We start from the raw sequence: 27,788 nt of genomic DNA on the forward strand, positions 1-27,788 counted from the left end.
AGGGTGGAGGGCTGCTGATTGAATGACCGACGGGGTGGCAGGGTGGAGGGCTGCTGATTGAATGATCGACTGGGTGGCAGGGTGGAGGGCTGCTGATTGAATGACCGACGGGGTGGCAGGGTGGAGGGCTGCTGATTGAATGATCGACGGGGTGGCAGGGTGGAGGGCTGCTGATTGAATGACCGATGGGGTGAAAGGGTGGAGGGATCCTGAGGGGGGATGGATGATGTGGAGGAGTCTAAGGCCATGTTGAGTAGCCAGAAATAAAGTAGATGTTCTAAATGGAAAATGATCTTCTGTGTTCTTATTGGGAAGTTTAACTAGCATAACCTTTTAGAAACTGTTCTACTGTTTTGCCCACTAACTACAACACAGGTTTTTAGCTATATGATGTGATACTGACTTGATACTGCTATGACTTCAGACATGGCACGGCAAATATAGTGTTTTTCTCTGGATTTTTGTTAGTTATGATTGCTTTTTTTATTTGAAAGGACTGGCTACCGATATATCAATCAAATGTATGTACACAATGTTTGACAAGATATCATTGTTTTATTTAAATGTGGCTATATCATTAGATAGACACTTGTCAAGGAAACGATCAATGGCATATACAGAGAGCTGTATTATACAGCAAGCACTATATTAGTATCTTTGAATTTCTTCTAAATATTTTTTCCACCCATGTCTGACAAACAAGTTCCTTTTAGTGTTTCATATCATTGCACACTCTGCACTCTGGTTTTGTTCATGGAGCAAAGAGAGACACTGTTTACCTGAACATTTCATTCTGTTCCCAAAGTGCTAGCAAAGTATTTCTCCCCTACAGGGAACAGCATCATCAAGGGGCTTGAAGCATGATCTTCTTCTGCATAATCAACTGACTTCTGTGAAGCTACATTTGCTAGAGTAGGTGCACGCTTGTATGACGAACACATAAGCAAACCCACAAACAGACACATTTACACAGACAAAACACACCTACGATGAATATTTTAACCCACACAGTACACATTCATTTCATGTACACCCATCTGGTTTAGATTATCTGTGAAGTGAGCCCTCTTTGATTCCACTGGGATGTCTTGGAGTGCTTATCCATCCCAACCCCACTTAGGGAACTAGATACTGGCTAGGTAGAAAATATACTGGTTAGGACAATAGAATAATTCCATGTGACAGCGTTCGAAAATAAACAAATTCATTGGACCAGCACCGATGTTAACTAGCATAGCTGGTCCCATTTTTGCAAAGAGTTATGGGATATTAAAATCTGTTGTCTTAACCTCTGTTATCTTCAATCTAGACTACTGGATCCAGTCTGGTTCACTATGATAATAAAACATATTCACAGAAGAGGGTGAACAACTCCAGTCCTCAAGGACTATAAGATCTCCTTCTGGGCTTTATACTGTACAGTAATCTCCCAGGCACTTAATTTATCAATATGTGTCATTGATTAGCTATAGAGAGACTGCACAGCTGGCAGAAATCAATCATAGATTATAAGCCAAGGACCAGAACACTCTATGGCCCTTGAGGCCCAGAGCAGTGCACTCCTGAGATTAAATAGAAAATATTAAACCAACCCTTCCCATGTCAGACCAAGACCCATCTCCTTTAGAGGGGTGTGCTGTTACACCTCTCCAGACCCTTCAGTTTAAACACAGGTACACCTGGCTTTGTCTCATCCAGGAACTCAAAGACGGGGTGATCATACGCCAGGTCAGCCTTCCTCTGGGCGGATGCAATCTTGGGGTCAACATGGGTCGTTACCGCGTTCATGGGCGCCGCCTGGTCGTCTCCGGTTGCTTGGCCAGTGCTGCAGCAGCCAGTTGCCTTGGTGATGACCCTGTCAAGGGGTTTGAGGGAGCGCATCCAGCGAGGCAGGAAGTCCCAGCTCTGGAGACGGGCGGGCAGGTGGCCGGGGCTGTGAGCCTGCAGCACAGAGAAATGTTGTTACCAACCAACCATAGACCAATCAAATTTGATACATCTGAACTATTCAACCACTCCTGGATGACAATGAAAGTTGCGTAGAAAATCTTCGTAAAAATGTACAGTCTCCATTATCAATTTGACTTCAAATGTTCTCCAAGAATGGCTGATTACAGTATTTCTAACCCACCTGCATCAGGTTCACCAAGGCAATGAAAACAGTCACACCCACAAATGGTGCGCCCACTCCCACCATCACTCTCCAGCCAGCCAATGAGAGGCCTAGGACCAGGGACGGGAGGAGCAGGAAACAGATGAGGAGGTAGAGGACAGCAAACCAGCGGTACTTGGCGGTGCGTTCACCCAGGGCACGAGCCATGCGGATAGGGACACGTGTCACAGGGATGGGGTACCACAGCAGGATTCCCAGGATGTTGAAGAAGAAGTGACACAGAGCAATCTGGAGACAAGATGGTCAGTATTAGGTGTACATTTGAGAGGAAAGACAAGATGGACCATATTAGATGGACATTTGAGAGGAAAGACAAGATGGACGGTATTAGATGGACATTTGAGAGGAAAGACAAGATGGACAGTATTAGATGAACATTTGAGAGGAAATACAAGATGGACGGTATTAGATGAACATTTGAAAGGAAAGACAAGATGGACGGTATTAGATGGACATTTGAGAAGAAAGAAGATGGTCAGTATTAGATGGACATTTGAGAGAAAGACAAGATGGATGGTATTAGGTGGACATTTGAGAGGAAAGACAAGATGGACGGTATTAGGTGGACATTTGAGAGGAAAGACAAGATGGACCATATTAGATGGACATTTGAGAGGAAAGACAAGATGGACAGTATTAGATGGACATTTGAGAGGAAAGACAAGATGGTCAGTATTAAATGGACATTTGAGAGGAAAGACAAGATGGACGGTATTAGGTGGACATTTGAGAGGAAAGACAAGATGGACGGAATTAGGTGGACATTTGAGAGGAAAGACAAGATGGACAGTATTAGATGGACATTTGAGAGGAAAGACAAGATGGTCAGTTTTAGATGGACATTTGAGAGGAAAGACAAGATGGACGGTATTAGATGGACATTTGAGAGGAAAGTCAAGATGGACGGTATTAGATGGACATTTGAGAGGAAAGACAAGATGGACGGTATTAGGTGGACATTTGAGAGGAAAGACAAAATGGTCAGTATTAGATGGACATTTGAGAGGAAAGACAAGATGGTCAGTATTAGATGGACATTTGAGAGGAAAGACAAGATGGACGGTATTAGATGGACATTTGAGAGGAAAGACAAGATGGACAGTATTAGATGGACATTTGAGAGGAAAGACAAGATGGACAGTATTAGATGGACATTGGGGGAAAGACAAGATGGACAGTATTAGATGGACATTTGAGAGGAAAGACAAGATGGACAGTATTAGATGGACATTGGGGGAAAGACAAGATGGACAGTATTAGATGGACATTTGAGAGGAAAGACAAGATGGACAGTATTAGATGGACATTGGGGGAAAGACAAGATGGACGGTATTAGGTGGACATTTGAGAGGAAAGACAAAATGGTCAGTATTAGATGGACATTTGAGAGGAAAGACAAGATGGACGGTATTAGGTGGACATTTGAGAGGAAAGACAAAATGGTCAGTATTAGATGGACATTTGAGAGGAAAGACAAGATGGTCAGTATTAGATGGACATTTGAGAAGAAAGACAAGATGGACGGTATTAGATGGACATTTGAGAGGAAAGACAAGATGGACAGTATTAGATGGACATTGGGGGAAAGACAAGATGGACAGTATTAGATGGACATTTGAGAGGAAAGACAAGATGGACAGTATTAGATGGACATTGGGGGAAAGACAAGATGGACGGTATTAGATGGACATTTGAGAGGAAAGACAAGATGGACAGTATTAGATGGACATTGGGGGAAAGATATCTTTTGCTGTTTCTCAGCCCTTTTACTTGAATGTAAGTTGCAAACGGTCCATACCTGTATGGCAGCAGCCAGTTTGTCCCCAGGGCTGGCCAGGGCTGCCAGCAGGGCTGTGGTTGTGGTGCCGATGTTGGAGCCCAGAGTCAGTGGATAGGCCCTCTCCAGACTGATCACACCAATACCTGCAAACCAGGAGCAGGGTTCATCATTGTTCATGTGGCACACAGAAAAGCGTGTCTGCTGTAAGATGACCATAGGCTTACAGGTAAAATGCACATAAAAAGGTACATATTGGTGATACTGGTACAGTTTGAGAACCACTGGCTTACACCACCAACGTGTAGCCCGTCATCTGAACATGTATAACAACACTCATCCACCCAATATGTTTCAAGTTAGAATAGGAACCCACCTTCCTGTCCAAAGGTTGTCCAAGATTCTAACTAGAAAATTCAAGATGAACTGACAAACAAGATAATCATGTGTCATGAGTTCAGTATATTCAGATGTCCCATGAAAATACATATTGACACACAACATCCAACCAGAGCTTTTCCCAAACCACCACTTCACTGAGACTGTATTTGAATAGGAAATATTCACATGACAGAAAACCAGCTGTTCTAAAAACTGTCTGATGTCATTAACTCAGTACCACCTCTGGTAGAGCAGAGGTCTAAACATGGAGCTGACTTCGTTCCAGTCAACCAGTCCATTAATCTCTCTGTTAGAAATGGAGCAACTTGTCCACCTTAAACTATTCCACCTCCAACACTTCCTTCCTCAGTCCTTCAGCCTTCTCCTGGAACTGTGGACATCTAGCCTCTAGCGTGATCCTGTCTCTCTACTTCCTTCCTCAGTCCTTCATCCTTCTCCTGGAACTGTGGACGTCTAGACTCTAGCGTGGTCCTGTCTCTCTACTTCCTTCCTCAGTCCTTCAGCCTTCTCCTGGAACTGTGGACATCTAGCCTCTAGCGTGGTCCTGTCTCTCTACTTCCTTCCTCAGTCCTTCAGCCTTCTCCTGGAACTGTGGACGTCTAGCCTCTAGCGTGGTCCTGTCTCTCTGCTTCCTTCCTCAGTCCTTCAACCTTCTCCTGGAACTGTGGACGTCTAGCCTCTAGCGTGGTCCTGTCTCTCTGCTTCCTTCCTCAGTCCTTCAGCCTTCTCCTGGAACTGTGGACGTCTAGCCTCTAGCGTGGTCCTGTCTCTCTGCTTCCTTCCTCAGTCCTTCAGCCTTCTCCTGGAACTGTGGACGTCTAGTCTCTAGCGTGGTCCTGTCTCTCTGCTTCCTTCCTCAGTCCTTCAGCCTTCTCCTGGAACTGTGGACGTCTAGCCTCTAGCGTGGTCCTGTCTCTCTGCTTCCTTCCTCAGTCCTTCAGCCTTCTCCTGGAACTGTGGACGTCTAGCCTCTAGCGTGGTCCTGTCTCTATGCTTCCTTCCTCAGTCCTTCAGCCTTCTCCTGGAACTGTGGACGTCTAGTCTCTAGCGTGGTCCTGTCTCTCTGCTTCCTTCCTCAGTCCTTCAGCCTTCTCCTGGAACTGTGGACGACTAGCCTCTAGCGTGGTCCTGTCTCTCTGCTTCCTTCCTCAGTCCTTCAGCCTTCTCCTGGAACTGTGGACGTCTAGCCTCTAGCATGGTCCTGTCTCTCTACTTCCTTCCTCAGTCCTTCAGGCTTCTCCTGGAACTGTGGACGACTAGCCTCTAGCGTGGTCCTGTCTCTCTGCTTCCTTCCTCAGTCCTTCAGCCTTCTCCTGGAACTGTGGACATCTAGCCTCTAGCATGGTCCTGCCTCTCTGCTTCCTGATCGGAGTTCCAGGGAACATCGCAGTGATGTTCAACCTTCGTTAAAACCACAATCTTTCCAGTTTGAGCCGGAGACTGAGTTTATCAACTATCAAAGCAGAATTACTTTCCCATTGTTCCTCAATTATAGTGTATGATACACAATTTTCTAGCTCTGAGTCTCTACTTACTGTATATCCAATGTAAAAAACACAATTTCAAATTTTGCTAGTCAAATGGCTACCCAGACTATTTGCATTGCCCACCCTCCCCTCTCCTCACCACGGCCACTCTCTGTTGTCATCTACGCATAATCACTTTAAATAACTCTACCTACATGTACATACTACCTCAACTAACCGGTGCCCCCGCAAATTGACACTGTACCGGCACCCCCCTGTATATATTGTTATTTTTTACTGTTGCTCTTTAATTTCTTGTTACTTTTATCTATTATTCTTATCCGTTTTTTTTTTAAACTGCACTGTTGGTTAGGGGCTCGTAAGTAAGCATTTCACTGTATGGTGAAATACCTGTTGTATTCGGCGCATTTGACTAATACAATTTGATTTGATATGCTACGTAAGACCGAATCGATCCGGTCAGTCACATTTTAGCAATTACTGTAAAGGTCCTGTGTGTAGCTGGTGTAGAGAGTCAGGCGCAGGACAGCAGATATGAGAGCAATCAAGGTATTTTACTCAAAAATACACAAATACAAAGCAATATAGCGAGCCCACAAAAACGGACCGATTTACAACGAACAATTACTGACAAACAAACATGGGGGAACAGAGGGTAAATAATGAACAAGTGCGGGATTGAAATCAGGTGTGTAAGACAAAGACAAAACAAATGGAAAATGAAAAGTGGATCGGCGATGGCTAGAAGGCTGGTGACGTCAACTGCCGAACGCCGCCCGAACAAGTCGTGACAATTACATTTACTTTTGATACTTAAGTATATTTAAAACCAAATACTTTTTGATTTTTACTGAAGTAGTATTTTACTATGTGACATTTTCTACTAAGGTATCTCTACTTTTACTCAAGTATGACAGTTGTGTACTTTTTCCACCACTGACCAGTAGTCACCAGTCATCCGAAAGCCACAATCTTGTAGAATTTCCAGACACTCATTGGTTATTTCAACAGTGTAATATACGAATGTACGATTACTTAAGTATTTGTATTTGATATACTTATTTTCTGTGTATTTGAGTATTTTCAAATACACAGCCCACTACAACTACTTAAATTAGAAGTAGGTTTAAATACAAGCCAATACTTTCCAAATGTATTTGCAAATACATTCCAACATTCAACTATTTTCAAACAAACTTTGGCTAAATACTTATTTAAGAATGTATTTGAAGGTAATTGAAATATAAGAAGAGAGAGATCTGCACACCGTCAAAATGAGGAATAATGAGTCTTAGACTGAGTCTTAGATGCAAATATAAGTATGACATATTGGGCAGTGGAGGCTGCTGAGGGGAGGACGGCTCATAATAATGGCTGGAACGGAGCAAATGGAATGGCATTGAATAGATAGAAAGCGTGTGTTTGAAGTATTTGATACCATTCCACCAATTCCGCTCCAGTCATTACCACAAGCCCACCCTCCACAATTAAGGTGCCATCAACCTTCTGCGATATTGGGACAATGTACATTGTTTACATTATAAATGAAAGAACATTTCCATTTCCATTTCCTAAAATACTCCAGAGATCAGATATGAAATCGATATGAGGGGTTGATTTTACTTTCCATGTGTTAGAGCAGAAACAACTCTGATTGTTCATTGGTTGCTTGGTTATCCAACATTCTCCAGGTAAATTAAAATAAACACATCGTCATTTGTGGTTTCACATAAGAAGTTCAGGATATTCAGAGGGCCCATGCAAAGTCCCACTGACACACAACATCTAACCAGGGCCTTTCCATAACTACCAACTCACTAAGACTATATTTGGATAGCAAATTCACTGGACAGAAAAACAGCTCTTCAGAGTACTGTACCTCCTGTCAGATGAGAACAGTACTTTATATGACAGCCTAGCGCGGTCATGTCTCTCTGCTGCCTAATCAGCATTCCCAAGAACATCCCAGTGATTGGTTGTCCTTCGCTAAAACCAAGATAGAGCCAGTTTGAGCCAGATGCTGACTGTTTCTGATCTACTTGAAACCCTGTCTCTTTGTATGTTCATATAGAATATATACCATTTAGCAGACATTTTTATTCTAAGCGACATAGTCATGCTTGCGTACGGGTGGTCCCAGGAATCAAACCCACTATTCTGGCATTGCAAGCTCCATGCTCTAGTTTCTGAGCTACAGAGGATCACATTTCCATGCTATTCTTCAGTAGTTTCTAAGCCAGCCTGCTTACTGTGACACTACTGAGCATTCAATGCTACCTCCTGTTTCTCTACCCCACAGCTGGGTCAGACTGGCAGAGTCAGGGGCAGGGAAGACAGGTCTGCTGGCTGTCCTTTGGGGACTAACAGGGGTTGTGAATATGTCTTCTAGGGTGATGTTACCGGATTTGAAGCCAGATGAGAGTGGACAGGTACAGTGTCAGTATGTTTTCACATCAGACACTCAGGAAATGGCCGGTATACTCCTCAATACTGTCCTGGGATTTGTTGTTCCCTTCTCGTGGCGTCCGCCTATATCCACCTCCACAGAAAGGTGAACCAAACAGCCTTCTTCAGGAGTCCCAGGATGACTAGGTTAGTGACCAGCATCATTGTGACCTTCATCATTCCATGCACTCCTCACCATGTCATGAATGTGCTGGGAGTGGCAGCCATCTTTGTGGGGGATAAGGCTATGAGAGGGTTCTGGGAATCCAATTGGATAATTGTTGGATCTCTGACCTACAGCTGCTTGGATCCATTCCTCTACGCCTTCACATCCAGTAACATCCAGCCAGAGAACAGTATGATTCCAATGTGTCTTACAAGTCACTGATCAACTGAAGATTTACACCCATTTATTGTTATATCAGCCAATGAAATATTCCCTTTGATTTAAGAAACGTGATTTATGCTGTGCCTTACTGAGATTTGCATAACTGGTTAACCTGATGATAACCCAAAAAAAGACCTATTAATCCATTGTTCATGTTTTTGTAAATATTCAAACCATATATCAAATGAAGATGCATGAGGAAGTTTTACTCTGGCTTCATCAAACTATGTGATGTGAAGTGGGTCAATGTTTATCTGATTGTACTTGTTTACCTGCCTGCTGTCTTTCTAAGGTATATTAACATGTTATCTCACAGACCACAGGGGTTTTAGAATGGACCAGCATGTCAGCAATGAGATACAACTAGAATGTATGTCTCTGTGTGAGTTCATAGATTGTGTTTGTAGGCTAGGTATTTCAGGTATACATCAATGCTTTTTCTAAGAATAGATTTCATAACCCATGTGAATCTGTTTGTCTTGTCCAAACTATTGACCTTCTCTTCTACCCCCTGAACCACTGATTTGAATAAACCAAATTGATAAATGGCCTTTATCTATGATTATTCTGTCTATAACAATCACAATCAATCATTATAGAAAACCTACAAATGTTGTTTTAATTGTTATTCATGCAAGAATGGGGTAGGTAGATGTTCCCCTAGCCAGAGGTCACTCACCTATAAGTGGTGTCAGGGCAGAGGTGAACACAGAGCTGCTCTGCACTACAACGGTCATCCCTGCTCCCACAAACATGGCCAGGTAGCCCGCCAGCCAGCCAAACGGATATGGCAAGTCTACATTGAAACGGTTAGAGCAAGATCCTGATTAGGTCTACCTGTCTGTCTTTCTTGTCTGTCTGTAAATCTTGCTAGTGGATTTCAGAAATAGGCTGGATTTAGACAAAATTAGACTTTGTTGCTGTGGTAACTAGTGACGACCCTGATTAGGTCTGTCCGTCTGTCTGTCCGTCTGTCCATCTGTATGTCTGTCTGTCTGTCGGCGTGTCCGTCTACTCTGTCTGTCTGTCTGTCTGTCTGTCTGTCTGTCTGTCTGTCTGTCTGTCTGTCGGCGTGTCCGTCTACTCTGTCTGTCTGTCTGTCTGTCTGTCTGTCTGTCCGTCCGTCCGTCCGTCCGTCCGTCCGTCCGTCCGTCGGTCCGTCTGTCCGTCCGTCTGTCTGTCTTGTCCATGTAAAATGTATTGCTAGTGGAGGTTATATTTAGTATGTTCAGACTTGGCATTCTCAATCTATCGCCGACCGGCGCCCACCTGTGTTGATGACCTTTTGGATGACCTTTGCCACTTGACCTTGGAGGAGCGAGTTGAGCAGCTTGACCAGGAGCACCAGGCAGGTGCAGAGCAGGGCCAGGGAGCCGGCCAGGAGGATCAGCCCCACCGTCAGGTCTGACAGATGGGCATCAGCAAACAGATGCCTACCTGGAGAAAACCAGGAGCACCCGACAAATAACACAACAATGTTCTTGTCTGTAGTTCGATTGGTAGAGCATGGCATTTGCAACACTAGGGTAGTGGGTTCGACTCCGGGGACCACCCATATGTAAAAAATGTATGCACACATGACTGTGAGTCTCTTTGGAGATAAGTGTCTGCTAAATGGCATGCATTATTTTCTTTAAGATGTAGGATCTTAACTTGAGCACTCTTTTTTGCTGAAAATGTTCCTGCACAGCAGTAAAAGCAAAAGTGTAGTGTATTCAAGGTTTTAATTCTTCTAAAGTTTGTAATTTCCATTTTAAAAATGTCAGATTTGCGCTACAAAAAATATCCATTAAATATAATTCACATTTCTTGTTGCTGCAGGATTCTTATCCTGCTGTAGCAAACTAGCTGAAATTGAGATTCTACATATGTATAAAGTTCTTATTCTGCTAAAACAATGAAAATTAACTATAAATAACCCAAATCTAAAAATAATCTAATAACCTTAAAGAAATAATAAGTAAAATAAGTGTGATGTCAAAAATAGTATATAAAACTATACATATGTCAGTTTAATGTAAGTAATTTATGTTGGATTTACATTTCTGGATGTTAACCTCGGAGGGGAGATTCTGAGTGGTCCAGGTGATGTCACCTTCCTGCAAGCAGAGGTGGGCGGAGCTACAGTTGTAAGAACCAGGGATGCTGATATTCATAGAGGACTGATAGAAAAGAGAATGGGAGAGAGTTTAGAAGCATATAAGATAGATAGGAGAGAGAGTGCGAGGTAGAGAGAAGATAAACATAGCAAACAGTATGCCTTATGTCTTATCATTCACAGACAGTATATTCATAAATCACTGTGATAGTGACAGAGAAAGTCTCATCAGCGACAGAGCTTATCGCACCAAAGCCTTAACAGCTGGTGGGGGTGACAGGCTCAAGAGTGACGGTGGTGACAGTCATGATAATGACGGTGTTGGCCGTGACAGTGTTGAGACCGTGATGTGGTGAGGCAGAGGGTCTGGGAGTGAAAGTGATGACAATGATGACAGTGTTGAGACATTGATGGTGTTGAGGGTCTGTACCGTAACTAGCCCGGTGTGGCACCACTTCTTCACTAGGCTCCTGTTCCTCATCCTCTCATCTCCCATGGCGATGCCGGTGATCACCTGCCTATCCAACTGATGGCGACAAGACAGATTGGTTGTTTACTTTTATTTTATTTGAGTCATTTAGCAGATGTTCTTATCCAGATAGACTTACAGTTAGTGCATCCATCTTAAGATAGCTAGGTGGGACAACCACATATCACAGTCATAGTAAATATATTTTTGTAGTGGATGCGAGCTTCGAGTGAAAGTCATTGGAGTGTGCGGAGGAGCGGGGTGACATGGGAGAACTTGGGAAGGTTGAACACCAGGCCGGAAGCAACATTTGGGATAAGTTGCAGGAGTTTGATGGCATAAGCAGGCAGCACAGCCAACAGGGGGAGCCCAGCCAACATGTTCATGACAGGTATTCATTAGGTGTTATATTGACAGTTTTTTATATTGTATTATGAGTTTAATAACTGGTTAATACATGTATGATACGTTTAATGACTGGTTAACTTCTTTGGGGCTGGGGGGCAGTATTGAGTAGCTTGGATAAAAAGGTGCCCAGAGTAAACTGCCTGCTACTCAGGCCCAAAAGCTAGAATATGCATATAATTAGTATATTTGGATAGAAAACACTCTGAAGTTTCTAAAACTGTTTGAATGATGTCTGTGTATAACAGAACTCATATGGCAGGCAAAAACCTTCATATGGCAGGCAAAAATCTAACCAGGAAGTGGGGAATCTGGGGTTTGTAGTTTTTCAAGTCATTGCCTATTGAATATACAGTGTCTATGGGGTTACATTGCACTTTCTAAGGCTTCCACTGGATGTCAACAGTCTTTAGAACCTTGTTTGAGGCTTCTACTGTGAAGGAGGAGAATGAGAGCTGTTTGAGCCAGAGGTCTGGCAGAGTGCCATGAGCTGATCACTCGTGCGCCCGTGAGAGGTAGCTGCATTCCATTGCATTTCTAAAGACAAAGGAATTCTCTGGTTGGAACATTATTGAAGATTTATGTTATAAACATCCTAAAGATTGATTCTATAAATCGTTTGACATGTTTATACGTACTGTAATATAACTTTTTTGACATTTCGTCTGAACAAGTGATCATGCATTATGCATTTGGATTACTGGGCTAAATGCGTGAACAAAAAGGAGGTATTTGGACATAAATGATGGATTTATCGAACAAAACAAACATTTATTGTGGAACTGGGATTCCTGGGAGTGCATTCCGATCAAGATCATCAAAGGTAAGTGAATATTTATAACGCTACTTCTGACTTTTCTGACACCTCTCCTTCTTTGGAAAATGGCTGGATGTTTTTCTGTGACTAACGCTGACCTAACATAATCGCAAGGTGTGCTTTCGCCTTAAAGCCATTTTGAAATCTGACACAGCGGTTGCATGAAGGAGAAGTTTATCTATATTTCCATGCATAACACTTGTATCTTTTATCAAGGTTTATTATGAGTATTTCTGTATTTTGATGTGGCTCTCTCCACTTTCACCAGATGTTTGTTTGAGACAATGCATTTCTGATCATGACACTCTAGACCCAAACTGCTACAGACCTATACTAGATCTATCCTACCCTGTCTTTCTAAGGTCTTCGAAAGCCAAGTTAACAAACAGATTACTGACCATTTCGAATCCCACCATACCTTCTCCGCTATGCAATCTGGTCATGGGTGCACCTCAGCCACGCTCAAGGTTCTAAACGACATCATAACCGCCATCGATAAGAGACATTACTGTGCAGCCGTATTCATCGACCTGGCCAAGGCTTTCGACTCTGTCAATCACAGCATTCTTATTGGCAGACTCGACAGCCTAGTTTTCTCAAATGATTGCCTTGCCTGGTTTACCAACTACTTCTCTGATAGAGTTAAGTGGGCCTGTTGTTGGAGGGCCTGTTGTCTGGACCTCTGACAGTCTCTATGGGTGTGCCACAGGGTTCAATTCTCGGGCCGACTTTCTTTTCTGTATAATTCAATGATGTTGCTCTTGCTGCTGGTGATTCTCTGATCCACCTCTACGCAGACGACATCATTCTGTATACTTCTGGCCCCTCCTTGGACACTGTGTTAACTAACCTCCAGACGAGCGTCAATGCCATACAACTCTCCTTCCGTGGCCTCCAACTGCTCTTAAACGCAAGTAAAACAAAATGCATGCTTTTCAATCGATCGCTGCCGGCACCTGCTCGCCCGTCCAGCATCACTACTCTGGACGTCTCTGACTTAGAATACGTGGACAACTACAAATACCTGGGTGTCTGGTTAGACTGTAAACTCTCCTTCCAGACGCACATTAAGCATCTCCAATTCCAAAATTAAATCTAGAAGCGACTTCCTATATCGTAACAAAGCGTCCTTCACTCATGCTGCTAAACATACCATCGTAAAACTGACCATCCTACCGATCCTCGACTTCGGTGATGTCATCTATAAAATAGCCTCCAACACTCTACTCAACAAACTGGATGCAGTCTATCACAGTGCCATCCGTTTTGTCACCAAAGCCCCATACACTACCCACCATTGCGACCTGTACGCTCTCGTTGGCTGGCCCTCGCTTCATACTCGTCGCCAAACCCACTGGCTACAGGTTATCTACAAGTCTCTGCTAGGTAAAGCCCCACCTTATCTCAGCTCACTGGTCACCATAGCAGCACCCACTCGTAGCACGCGCTCCAGCAGGTATAACTCACTGGTCACCCCGAAAGCCAATTCCTCCTTTGGTCGTCTTTCCTTTCAGTTCTCTGCTGCCCATGACTGGAACAAATTGCAAAAATCTCTGAAGCTAGAGACTCACATCTCCCTCATTAGCTTTAAGCACCAGCTGTCAGAGCAGTTTACAGATCACTGCACCTGTACTTAGCCTATCTGTAAACTGCCCATCTATCTACCTGCCTCATCCCCATACTGGTATTTATTTATTTATTTTGCTCCTTTGCACCCCAGTATCTCTACCTGCACATTCATCTTCTGCCGATCTACCATTCCAGTGTTTAATTGCTATATTGTAATTATATTGTAATATATTGTAATTGTAATTAATATATTGTAATTACTTCCTCACCTTGGACTAATGCCTATATTCTTCACCATGGCCTATATTTGTATATAGACGTTTTGTTTTATTTTGTTCTACTGTATTATTGACTGTATGTTTTGTTTATTCCATGTGTAACTCTGTGTTGTTGTATGTGTCGAATTGCTACGCTTTATCTTGGCCAGGTCGCAGTTGCAAATGAGAACTTGTTCTCAACTAGCCTACCTGGTTAAATAAAGGTGAAATAAAAATAAATAAAAATATAATACACCAATTTCAAATGAGGTTTTTGGACATAAAGATTAACTTTGTTGAACAAAACACTCATTTATTGTGTAACATGTCATGTGAGTGCCATCTGATGAAGATCATCAAAGGTTAGTGATTAATTTAATCGCTATTTCTGATTTTTGTGAGCCCTCTCCTTGGCTGGAAAATGGCTGTATGTTTTTCTGTGACAAGATGCTGACCTAACATAATCGTTTGGTGTGCTTTCGCCGTAAAGCCTTTTTGAAATTGGACACTGTGGATGGATTTAGAAGAAGTTTTTCTTTAAAATGGTGTAAAATACTTGTATGTTTGAGGAATTTTAATTATGGGATTTCTGTTGTTTTGAATTTGGCTCCCTGCAATTTAACTGGCTGTTGGCGAGGTGAGACGCTACCGTCCCACATATCCCAGAGAAGTTAACACCTGTATGATGAGTTTAATGACTGGTTAACACCTGTATGATACGTTTAATGACTGGTTAACACCTGTATGATACGTTTAATGAATGGTTAACACCCGTATGATGAGTTTAATGACTGGTTAATACCTGTATGATGAGTTTAATGACTGGTTAGCACCTGCATAATGTGTTTAATGACTGGTTAACACTTGTATGATACGTTTAATGACTGGTTAACACCTGTATGATACGTTTAATGACTGGTTTAATGACTGGTTAGCACCTGCATTATACGTTTAATGACTGGTTAACACTTGTATGATACCTTTAATGACTGGTTAACACCTGTATGATGAGTTTAATGACTGGTAACACCTGTATGATGAGTTTAATGACTGGTTAACACCTGTATGATGAGTTTAATGACTGGTAACACCTGTATGATGAGTTTAATGACTGGTTAACACCTGTATGATGAGTGTAATGACTGGTTAACACCTGTATGATGAGTTTAATGACTGGTTAACACCTGTATGATGAGTTTAATGACTGGTAACACCTGTATGATGAGTTTAATGACTGGTAACACCTGTATGATGAGTTTAATGACTGGTAACACCTGTATGATGAGTTTAATGACTGGTTAACACCTGTATGATGAGTTTAATGACTGGTTAACACCTGTATGATGAGTTTAATGACTGGTAACACCTGTATGATGAGTTTAATGACTGGTTAACACCTGTATGATGAGTTTAATGACTGGTTAACACCTGTATGATGAGTTTAATGACTGGTAACACCTGTATGATGAGTTTAATGACTGGTTAACACCTGTATGATGAGTTTAATGACTGGTAACACCTGTATGATACGTTTAATGACTGGTAACACCTGTATGATGAGTTGAATGACTGGTAACACCTGTATGATGAGTTTAATGACTGGTAACACCTGTATGATGAGTTTAATGACTGGTAACACCTGTATGATGAGTTTAATGACTGGTTAACACCTGTATGATGAGTTTAATGACTGGTTAACACCTGTATGATGAGTTTAATGACTGGTAACACCTGTATGATGAGTTTAATGACTGGTAACACCTGTATGATGAGTTTAATGACTGGTAACACCTGTATGATGAGTTTAATGACTGGTAACACCTGTATGATGAGTTTAATGACTGGTAACACCTGTATGATGAGTTTAATGACTGGTAACACCTGTATGATGAGTTTAATGGCTGGTTAACACCTGTATGATGAGTTTAATGACTGGTTAACACCTGTATGATGAGTTTAATGACTGGTTAATACCTGTATGATACGTTTAATGACTGGTTAACACTTGTATGATACCTTTAATGACTGGTTAACACCTGTATGATGAGTTTAATGACTGGTAACACCTGTATGATGAGTTTAATGACTGGTTAACACCTGTATGATGAGTGTAATGACTGGTTAACACCTGTATGATGAGTTTAATGACTGGTAACACCTGTATGATGAGTTTAATGACTGGTTAACACCTGTATGATGAGTTTAATGACTGGTTAACACCTGTATGATGAGTTTAATGACTGGTAACACCTGTATGATGAGTTTAATGACTGGTAACACCTGTATGATGAGTTTAATGACTGGTAACACCTGTATGATGAGTTTAATGACTGGTAACACCTGTATGATGAGTTTAATGACTGGTTAACACCTGTATGATGAGTTTAATGACTGGTAACACCTGTATGATGAGTTTAATGGCTGGTTAACACCTGTATGATGAGTTTAATGACTGGTAACACCTGTATGATGAGTTTAATGACTGGTAACACCTGTATGATGAGTTTAATGACTGGTAACACCTGTATGATGAGTTTAATGACTGGTTAACACCTGTATGATGAGTTTAATGACTGGTAACACCTGTATGATGAGTTTAATGACTGGTAACACCTGTATGATGAGTTTAATGACTGGTAACACCTGTATGATGAGTTTAATGACTGGTAACACCTGTATGATGAGTTTAATGACTGGTAACACCTGTATGATGAGTTTAATGACTGGTTAACACTTGTATGATGAGTTTAATGACTGGTTAACACCTGTATGATGAGTTTAATGACTGGTAACACCTGTATGATGAGTTTAATGACTGGTTAACACCTGTATGATGAGTTTAATGACTGGTAACACCTGTATGATACGTTTAATGAATGGTTAACACCTGTATGATACGTTTAATGACTGGTTAACACCTGTATGATGAGTTTAATGACTGGTAACACCTGTATGATACGTTTAATGAATGGTTAACACCTGTATGATACGTTTAATGACTGGTTAACACCCGTATGATGAGTTTAATGACTGGTAACACCTGTATGATGAGTTTAATGAATGGTTAACACCTGTATGATGAGTTTAATGACTGGTAACACCTGTATGATGAGTTTAATGACTGGTAACACCTGTATGATGAGTTTAATGACTGGTAACACCTGTATGATGAGTTTAATGACTGGTAACACCTGTATGATGAGTTTAATGACTGGTAACACCTGTATGATACGTTTAATGAATGGTTAACACCTGTATGATACGTTTAATGACTGGTTAACACCCGTATGATGAGTTTAATGACTGGTAACACCTGTATGATGAGTTTAATGACTGGTAACACCTGTATGATGAGTTTAATGACTGGTAACACCTGTATGATGAGTTTAATGACTGGTAACACCTGTATGATGAGTTTAATGACTGGTTAACACCTGTATGATGAGTGTAATGACTGGTTAACACCCGTATGATGAGTTTAATGACTGGTAACACCTGTATGATGAGTTTAATGACTGGTAACACCTGTATGATGAGTTTAATGACTGGTAACACCTGTATGATACGTTTAATGAATGGTTAACACCTGTATGATACGTTTAATGACTGGTTAACACCTGTATGATGAGTTTAATGACTGGTAACACCTGTATGATGAGTTTAATGACTGGTAACACCTGTATGATGAGTTTAATGACTGGTTAACACCTGTATGATGAGTTTAATGACTGGTAACACCTGTATGATGAGTTTAATGGCTGGTAACACCTGTATGATGAGTTTAATGACTGGTAACACCTGTATGATGAGTTTAATGACTGGTAACACCTGTATGATGAGTTTAATGACTGGTAACACCTGTATGATGAGTTTAATGACTGGTTAACACTTGTATGATGCGTTTAATGAATGGTTAACACCTGTATGATACGTTTAATGACTGGTTAACACCTGTATGATGCGTTTAATGACTGGTTAATACTTGTATGATAATTTTAATGACTGGTTAATACCTGTATGATATGTTTAATGACTGGTTAACACTTGTATGATGAGTTTAATGACTGGTTAATACCTGTATGATAAGTTTAATGACTCGATAATACCTGTATGATACGTTTAATGACTGGTTAACACTTGTATGATGAGTTTAATGACTGGTTAATACCTGTATGATAAGTTTAGTGACTGGTTCAGTGATGACCTTCAGTAGCTCAGGGGCGTCCTCTCCAGTCTGGATGTTGAAGCTGGTGACTACGATGTGGGCCAGGTGGGTCATCAGCCCTGTAGCCACCTCCATCGGCAGCAGCACCAGCACAGACAGCCAGTTGAAACAGTCATGGATGGTAGCCCCAGCAAACGCACTGAACACAGAGACAGAACCCAGTTGTGTGTTGGTTAATTGTGTGTTTGATCTCCTCCAATAATTTACCTTAGCGGTGTTATGGGTAATTGTACTGATGACTTTTAATAATATGCCCTTACGCATTACTTGTTTCGTCATGTACTTATGTGACTGAGTTATGTGACTGAGTTATTTAAGTTAGTTTAGTGAAAGTGTCCATTTCACTTTAAATGGACAATAAAGTGTTTTAACTCGGAGCAGAAAGGTCATTGTGATACTCATCCCCAGAAGATAAGATATGCATATTATTAGTAGATTTGGATAGAAAACACTCTGAAGTTTCTAAAACTGTTTGAATCATGTCTGTGAGTATAACAGAACTCTTTTTGCAGGTGAAACCCCGAAGACAAACTATTCAGATTTATTTTTTTGAGGTCACTCTTTTCAATGGGTTTCATTGGAAATCCAGATTTCTAAGGGACCTTCTTGCCGTTCCTATCGCTTTCACTGGATGTCAACAGTCTTTAGAAATTGGTTGGGGTTTTTCCTTTGTGTAATGAAGAAGTATGGCCACCTTGAACGAGGGTAACTTGAAGTGTACTGTTAGATAGAAGCGTGTGACCAGAAAGCTAGCTACAGTTTGTTTTCCTCCTGTATTGAACACAGATCATCCCGTCTTCAATTTTATCGATTATTTACGTTAAAAAATACCTAAAGTTGTATTACAAAAGTAGTTTGAAATGTTTTGGCAAAGTTTACAGGTAACTTTTGAGATATTTTGTAGTCACGTTGCGCAAGTTGGAACCAGTGTTTTTCTGGATCAAACGCGCCAAATAAATTGACATGTTGGATATATATCGACGGAATTAATCGAACAAAAGGACCATTTGTGATATTTATGGGACATATTGGAGTGCCAACAAAAGAAGCTCGTCAAAGGTAATGCATGAATTATATTTGTATTTCTGATTTTTGTGTCGCGCCTGCAGGGTTGAAATATGCTTCTCTCTCTTTATTTACTATGGTGCAGTCCTCAGATAATATCATTGTTTGCTTTCACCGAAAAGCCTTTTTGAAATCTGACATGTTGGCTGGATTCAAAACAAATGTAGCTTTAATTTGGTATCTTGCATGTGTGATTTCATGAAAGTTAGATTTTTATAGTAATTTATTTGAATTTGGCGCTCTGCATTTTCCCTGGCTTTTGGCTAGGTGGGACGCTAGCATCCCACATATCCCAGAGAGGTTTATAAGGTTAGTGATATGGGGTCAACAGGCTTGAGAAATGTCATTGCTGCTGTTGATAGGCTTATATATGGTTAGATGATGTTATACTGTTAACATGACAGCACATGGACTGGAGAGAAGTACAGTTGTACAGTTCACTGCACAGCCTCTCTCCTCTCCTCTCCTCTCCTCTCCTCTCCTCTCCTCTCCTCTCCTCTCCTCTCCTCTGCTCTGCTCTCCTCTCATCCCCTTGTACCGTTTGAAGTCATTTCTCTCCCCTGCCTGCATCATGGCTACGATGGTGTTGGTAACCGATGTCCCAATGTTGGTCCCCATGATGATAGGAACGGCAGACCGGACCTCCAACACTGTCAGAAGGAAGGAAGGAAGGAAGGAAGGAAGGAAGGAAGGAAGGAAGGAAGGAAGGAAGGAAGGAAGGAAGGAAGGAAACAGACAGACAGACAGACAGACAGACAGACAGACAGACAGACAGACAGACAGACAGACACACACACACACACACACACACACATAGTTACACAACCTCCCATATTTATGTAATGACTTTGGCTTCTTCTCAAAGACTGCATAAAGTGCCATGATTATGGTAATGCTCGGGCTTAAATATTATCAAACCTGACCCTTCCTATTTCAAAATGCTTTTAATGGAGGGAAAACTAAAGGTAATTTGCAGGTGAGTGGAGGCAACTCAGTTTTTAACTGAAGAACTGGTTTTATTATTGCTGGGGCCTATTATGCAGATGATGACCCTTTGCGCATTCACACATACATACAGCTCACAGACAGACAGGAGGCACAGGGAAGCTGGGCGGTTGTAATTGCCCATAATTCCCCTGGTGTCCTCTCTGAGATTGGCTGCTGAGACAGAGACAGTCCTGGCATACTGATGTACCATAGCCACTGGTCACATGCACACAGTGAATGAGAGGTCTCTGTGGATAACCCCTATTGGCAGCAGAGCAGCCCACCCCAAGAGACTGTTATACATAACTAAGCACTGACAATGATGAGAGAGCTCCACCACTTTGTTTCAAATTCATAAGCATCTTGTTTCACTGGTCCCTTTAATCCTATTCACTCAGTTCAGATTTACAAGCCATGTTTTCACCCTCATGCAGACCAACACAAGCCCAAAAACATGTATGCACACACCCACAAGACTGCAGGCACACACACACACACACACACACACACACACACACACACACACACACACACGCCTGCACGAACACACACGCAGATGCAGAATCTCTCTCTCCATGTACTCACATCCTGAGGAGACGAGGCTGACGATGATGGAGGTGGATGTGGAGGAGCTCTGGACCAATACAGTGACCAGTATCCCCACCACCAGCCCTGCTACTGGGTTAGACAGCACCGCATTGTCTTTGAAGATGTCCCCTGCTACCTTACCTTCAGTCACACACATACAGGATGTACAGCTCTTAACACATCTCCTACACCATGACAATGGTTTTCTCATCATAGTCATCAAAATGCACGAGTCAGTTAATCTGACAAAGCACACCCAGAGAGGAGAGGACAGAGTGCAAAACATCCTAATTATAGTGAGACACAAAATCCCTCATTACCTAATTCATCTCGGAGGGACAGTTGAGTGTAATCTACTCACCCCCAGCCAGCTGGAACGCTGAACTTAGTGTGTCTAATGAACAGACAAAGAAGAAGAGGAGGAGGAGGAGGAGCGGGATCTTGGAGCAGTTGATGAAGAATTCTCTGACTCTGTTGGGACTGAGCTCCATGTCAGGTTCTGCGGTGGCTGTTGATCAAAACAAGAGAAACAACCAGAGAACGAAAGAACAAGAAATAAAAAGATAGAAAGAACAAATGTATTATTACAATGTTTCTTCCTGAAGAACAAACCAACATTTGTCCTAGTTTAGAAACAGTATCGCTTTGACAAGACAAGGCAACAACGTAATGACAAAATAAGTCAAGCCTCTCCCCATTGTGACCTAATGTTTGTGTGTATGTACTGATATGTACTGTACATATAAGAGATAGATGCACACACACACACTCTTAACACACACTCATTAGTAATCTTTAGTTGTATTGTTTCTTTATTATTAATTGTGTACATTTGTGACTTTAGTTGTAGTTTTAGATATATACACAGTATATACACTCAGTGGCCAGTTTATCACGAAAATGGATTGCTTGTACCAAAACTGAGTCACATGGCCGGGGCTTGCATCGAGGCATCGAGGCATTCAGTTACTGTTCGATTGAACGTTTGAATGGCCAAACGAGTGACCTAAACGACTTGGTATAATCGTTGGTGCCAGACACGCCGGATCCAGTATCTCAGAAACAGCTGCCCTGCTGGGCTTTTCAGAAGTTGAAGGAGAATGGCAAGAATTGTGCAAGCTAACAGGCAGGCCACAAACAGACAAATAACAGCGCAGTACAACAGTAGTGTGCAGAATGGCATCTAGGAACGCACAACTCGTTGATCCTTGTCAAGGATGGGCTATTGCAGCAGACAATAACACCAGGTTCCACTCCTATCAACTGAAAACAAGAAGAAAGCGGCTCCAGTGGGCACGCGATCACCAACACTAGACAATTAAGGACAGAAAAAATCTATGCCAAGGCACACTGAAGCTGTTCTGGCAAGTCATGGTGGCCAACGCCCTATTAAGACATTTTATGTTGGTGTTTATTTTATTTTTGTAAGGTTCTGTATTTATTTTCTTAGTCAACCTTGTTTTGTTGTGTTCTTGAATGTAGCCCTGTCTTTCAATGTAGCCCTGTCTTTCATTTTTGTTCATTGATTTCACGTGTTAGTTACTCACCCGGTCTCATCAGCTCCTTATTTAGTTCAGTTCATTCTGTTTGTGCCTTTGTGAGGTATTGTTCATTTTGACTCTACTAAAGCCTTTTCCTAGCTCGTTTGTGAGAACCAGTTATGGTCTTCAGTCCTGGTTTTGATTAACCTGCCTGTTTGCCTACCAGTGTATGACCATTGCCTGCCTGTGACCACGATTCCTGCCTTCTGTGAAGGCGAAATAAACACCTGCCACGCTCTGTGCGTGAATCTACACCTTTTTCTCCCTGAGTATTCATTACAATTGTGGCAGTTACCTGTAGCAGCAGGCTACACAGAGAATGGAACAGCTGGAAAGGGGAAACGGCTTGAGTCGTAGAAAATTGAATAAAATATTGCGGATAAAATTTGGATGATCACTTCACTGAGAGCTTGGCTGTTTCTAAAAGGACGAATTAGGGTGTTTTTGGAACCTTTGTTCATGTTTTTTCGGGGGCCCCATAGTACAAAAGGAGGATGAGGAAGTGATTTGCTGTTTTGGATAAGTTTCTCAAAAACATGAAATCACAAAAAAGGTGTCTAGACCCTTCTATAATATACCATTTACATAAATGTGTTTGTAAAAAAAAGGAACATTTTCCTTTCATGTTTTAAATGCATGTAAATTGTAAAGTATTTGTGTCTGTAATGTATTATTCACTGTGCCAGATCCCAGGAAAACTAGCTGTCAGCATTGGTGTGGGCCCATTGGGAGCCTAATAAAATAAAATAAAAATGACAGACTAATAGGTTATCACAATGACTCTCTTCCACGTTCACTACACAGTATCTCCTCTTGTAGGAGTGTTGACGTATATACAGTGTAATTGCATGCAGGGGGAAAATGTGTCTGGAACTTCAGAGTGCTGTACCTTGCTCTTTGGGGGGACTGTTCCCTTCCCTTGGTTTGGGGGAGGAGGTGGGTGAGGTTGGTTCATCCTCCTGGCTGTACCCCTCCAAGCTGCTGATGAGGTCCAGAGTGGACCCAAGGCCTGACTCCCTGTCCTCCTCCAGGAGATGTTTGGGACGCAGGGAAGCGGGAGCGCCATGGGTCCGTCCCCCTAAAACCACAGTTGACATTTCACTGAATTCAAACAATTAATTCTGAATTTGAGGTTGAAGACAAAGTATTTATTGACAAAGTGCCTTGAATTCTCTGGGCACACTTTTTGATATGATAAAATATCACTCTTGGAATTTACCGTTGTAGTTCATCATGGGTTCCACGCTGGATGAAAGTATTGTGATTAGACGAGAGGACATGATGACTTCACTGTATAGGGCTGTAGAGAAAGAGTATTTTATTTTATTTGGCCATTTAAAAAATATAAAAAATGCTACACCCAGCAACAAATATACACAGTACCAGTGAAAAGTTTGGACACACCTACTCATGCAAGGGTTTTTCTTTATTTTTACTATTTTGTGCATTGTTGAACAATAGTGAAGACATATGAAAAAACACATATGGAATCATGTACTAACCAAAAAAGTGTTAAACAAAATCAAAATATATTTTAGATTTGAGAATCTTCAAAGTAGCAATCCTTTGCATTGATGACAGCTTTGCACACTCTTGGCATTCTCTCAACCAGCTTCACCTGGAAGGCTTTACCAACAGTATTGAAGGAGTTTCCACATATGCTGAGCACTTGTTGGCTGCTTTTCCTTCACTCTGTGGTCAAACTCATCTCAAATCATCTCAATTGGGTGGAAACAGGGAATTGTGAAGGCCAGAACATCTCATGGAGCACTCCATCACTCTCCTTCTTGGTCAAATAGCCCTTACACAGCCTGGAGGTGTATTGGGTCATTGTCCTGTTGAAAAATAAATGATAGTCCCACTAAGCGCAAACCAGATGGGATGGCATATCGCTGCAGAATGCTGTGGTAGCCATGCTGGTTAAGTGTGCCTTGAATTCTAAATAAATCACTGGCAGTGTCACCAGAAAAGCACACCCACACCATCACACCTCTTCCTCCATGCTTCACGGTGGGAACCACACATGCAGAGATCATCCGTTCACCTACTCTGAATATCATAAAGACACTTTGGTTGGAACCAAAAACCTCAAATTTGGACCAAAGACGTATTTCCACCAGTTTAATGTCCATTGCTCGTGTTTCTTGGCCCAAGCAAGTCTCTTCTTATTATTTGTGTCCTTTAGTAGTGGTTTCTTTACAGCAATTCGACCATGAAGGCCTGATTCACACAGTCTCCTCTGAACAGTTGATGTTGAGATGTGTCTGTTACTTAAACTCTGTGAAGCATTTATTTGTGTTGCAATTTCTGGAGGCGTGTAACTCTCATGAACATATACTCTGCAGCAGAGGTAACTCTGGGTAGTCTTTTCAAGTCCTTTCAAGTCTTAAAGTAATGATGGACTGTCGTTTCTCTTTGCTTATTTGAGCTCTCCTTGCCATAATATGGACTTGGCTTTTTGCCAAATCGGGCTATCTTCTGTATACCACCCCTACCTTGTCACAACACAACTAATTGGCTCAAACACATTAAGAAGGAAAGAAATTCCACACATGAACTTTGAACAAAGCACACTTGCATTCCAGGTGACTACCTCATGAAGCTGGTTGAGAGAATGCTAAGAGTGTGCAAAGCTGTCATCAAGGCAAAGGGTGGCTACTTTGGAGAATCTAACATTTAAAATACATTTTTATTTATTTAACTCTTCTTTGGTTATTACATGATTCCATGTGTTATTTCATAGTTTTGATGTCTTCACTATTATTCTACAATGTAGAAAATAGTAAGAAATTAAGAAAAACCCTGGAATGAGTAGGTGTGTCTAAACTTTTGACTGGTACTGTATACCAACAACTGTCTATAGCCATTGTGGTCCTCTTTTGTGGGCAAGGGTAGCAGGGAAAAAATAATTGACATGGGCGCTATTTGCCATACATTCAATTCGAACTCAAGATGGGAGCAGTTAAATAATGAAACCATAAGGCCAACCCTCTGTAATTCCAGATGAGTCCTTAATTTATTGCAAATATGCCAATTTTAGTCACTAGCTATAAGAGGAAAAAAGTCAACACTAGCTTTAATTCCAAGGTTGAGACAGACTGCAATACCTACATATCAGAGAGACATGGAACAGGGACAAACACTGCCCTTACCTTTCGTAACCCTCTCTGCTTTCACTGTGCTCATCCTTTCACCAGCTAACTAAAGAGAAGGTGCGATAGCAGCCAATTAAATGTGAACAAAGGAAGACTACATTGTATTAACTGACAGCAGTCCTTGATGTAAGGGGTCAAAAGTCCTCTGCTCTCTGGCAGTACTCAGATAAACTTGTCTTGTAGACATGATCCCTACCAGTAAAGGCCTTGAACACCTCTGTCCTCAGAAACATCTATGTCCTCAGAAACATCTATGTCCTCAGAAACATAAATGTAACATAAATGTCCTCAGAAAAATCACTGTCCTCAGAAACATCTCTGTTCTCAGAAACATCACTCCTCAGAAACATAAATGTAACATCACTGTCCTCAGAAACATCTCTTTCCTAATTTTCCCCTCTAAATTTCCCGTGCTTATGGTCGTCAGACTGCCGGCTGACACTTTCTACAGAAATCAGACTACCTTCCTTCAAAGTTGTCTTGTTCTCTCTGTAGGGGAAAGCTTTTTTCATGTCTAAGCTGTCGCTTAGAGGTTTTCAGATTGGGGACACCTGCGGAGTTGTTACAGCTAATGTGTTCTTAAAAGCCTAGAACCTTTTCTGTGACTGTGAGTTGAGTACTTATTTTAGAGTGACGGTAGCACTCAGATGTTCTGTGCCATCTTGCTGGTTGAGCTGTTTTCTGAGTGTGTGAGGAATCCAGGCACCAACAGAGTTACAGCAGGTTAATATATAAATCTACAGAAAGATGTGAGTGCAACTCTGAATTCCTTTATGTGAGTGTGTGTGTGTGTGTGTGTGTGTGTGTGTGTGTGATCGTGTGCGAGTGCTTGCGCGACTGCGGGCGTGTGTGTCTGTGTGTGCCTTCTCATTCTGCCTACATGATGTACCTCTCCAAGATGAGAATTATTTTGTGGTTTGTATTCATTGTAAATAATGATGAGTGAGAAAGTTACAGACGGTCAAAGATAATAGCCCCAAGACATGCTACCCTCTCCTGTTATTGGTAATGGTGAGAGATTAGCATGTCTTGGCAACAAACAAAAAAATATTGTAGAAGTGTTTCAAAACATATTATATTATTTTTTACGTTAAAAGTTACTCCAAAATGACAATACATTATTTATCATCCATTTCTATTGGGCAAAGAATCTTCTGAGACAACCAAAACGAACTGCAAATGCATCCAACATTTTTGCAAAGTCACAAGCTTGATGTAGTAGTTGCATGCTAGGAATTTGGGTGTGTATATGCGTGCGCGTGTGTGCACGTGTGTAAGTGCGTGTGAGTATGTGCGATTGCCTTCTAATTCTATCTACATGGTGTACCTCTCCAAGATGAGTAATATTGTGAGGGTTTCTTGAAGCACAGCAAATCCCTTGAATCAATTATTAATAGGATATAATTAAGCAAGCATCATGATGGATGGGAGCTCTCCAAAGACAAAGCAATATGTATTCATTGGAATGGAGTTACGCATTTACATTTTAGTCATTCAAAAATGAATCGTTTATGCAACTCATTTAATGTCTTATGTATAAAGGTTGAACAGCTTCGAAACACAGGGGTTGCATCCATGGTAAAGTAATGTGATGATCATTACCCTTAGTTTGTAGACTACCAAAATTATACTATCACATCACTACATAGACCTTATAAGGTAGATCGCACATCACTACATAGACCTTATAAAGTAGATCTCACATCACTACATAGACCTTATAAAGTAGATCTCACATCACTACATAGACCGTATAAAGTAGATCTCACAACAGTACATAGATCTTATAGTAGATCTCACCTTGGTTTGTCCCTTAGCGTAATGTTCCTTTGATGAAGTGTATCACCTAAAGTCACTCTCAAAGAAGAGACTCTTCATGAGGAAAATGAAAAGCCAGCCGTATTATATACCAGCTGACTGAGTTTAACGTTTAAAAAGGG

The 27,788-nt window shown here is 41.5% G+C and overlaps 1 protein-coding gene and 1 pseudogene across 2 annotated transcripts; one reads left to right on the forward strand and one right to left on the reverse strand.

The window, feature by feature from the left end:
- Window positions 1-535: 535 nt before the first annotated feature.
- Window positions 536-27,788, reverse strand: slc34a1a (solute carrier family 34 member 1a). Of its 2 annotated transcripts, none has more exons than XM_036970061.2 (14): window positions 27,649-27,788; window positions 23,913-23,993; window positions 23,583-23,771; window positions 21,514-21,660; window positions 21,150-21,293; window positions 20,116-20,227; window positions 18,456-18,651; window positions 11,201-11,296; window positions 10,714-10,834; window positions 9,942-10,109; window positions 9,352-9,468; window positions 3,972-4,096; window positions 2,132-2,401; window positions 536-1,941 (listed from the first exon to the last, which is right to left on the reverse strand). In XM_036970061.2, exons 2-14 carry the CDS (start codon window positions 23,971-23,973, stop codon window positions 1,624-1,626), a joined length of 2,064 nt encoding a protein of 687 aa, XP_036825956.2. In that variant the 5' UTR covers window positions 23,974-23,993; window positions 27,649-27,788; the 3' UTR covers window positions 536-1,623. The 2 variants fall into 2 exon arrangements, with proteins under 2 accessions (XP_036825956.2, XP_090075579.1); XM_090219453.1 differs by having other exon boundaries at window positions 10,714-10,771; window positions 27,649-27,764.
- On the forward strand, window positions 7,956-8,761 carry LOC149971575 (somatostatin receptor type 2-like; annotated as a pseudogene).

The sequence above is a fragment of the Oncorhynchus mykiss genome, chromosome 25 (genome assembly GCF_057628025.1).
Source record: "Oncorhynchus mykiss isolate SJ-2025 chromosome 25, ASM5762802v1, whole genome shotgun sequence".
Taxonomy (NCBI): domain Eukaryota; kingdom Metazoa; phylum Chordata; class Actinopteri; order Salmoniformes; family Salmonidae; genus Oncorhynchus; species Oncorhynchus mykiss.

Excerpts from the sequence above, each read along its gene's own strand:
- slc34a1a (XM_036970061.2), bottom strand. The coding sequence starts at position 23,973 with ATGTCCTCTCGTCTAATCACAATACTTTCATCCAGCGTGGAACCCATG. Across the intron at positions 20,228-21,149 it reads CAGCCTCGTCTCCTCAGGAT|TGTTGGAGGTCCGGTCTGCC; the intron begins GTGAGTACATGG and ends TCCTTCTGACAG. Across the intron at positions 10,110-10,713 it reads CGAGGTTAACATCCAGAAAT|GTAGGCATCTGTTTGCTGAT; the intron begins GTAAATCCAACA and ends GGTTTTCTCCAG.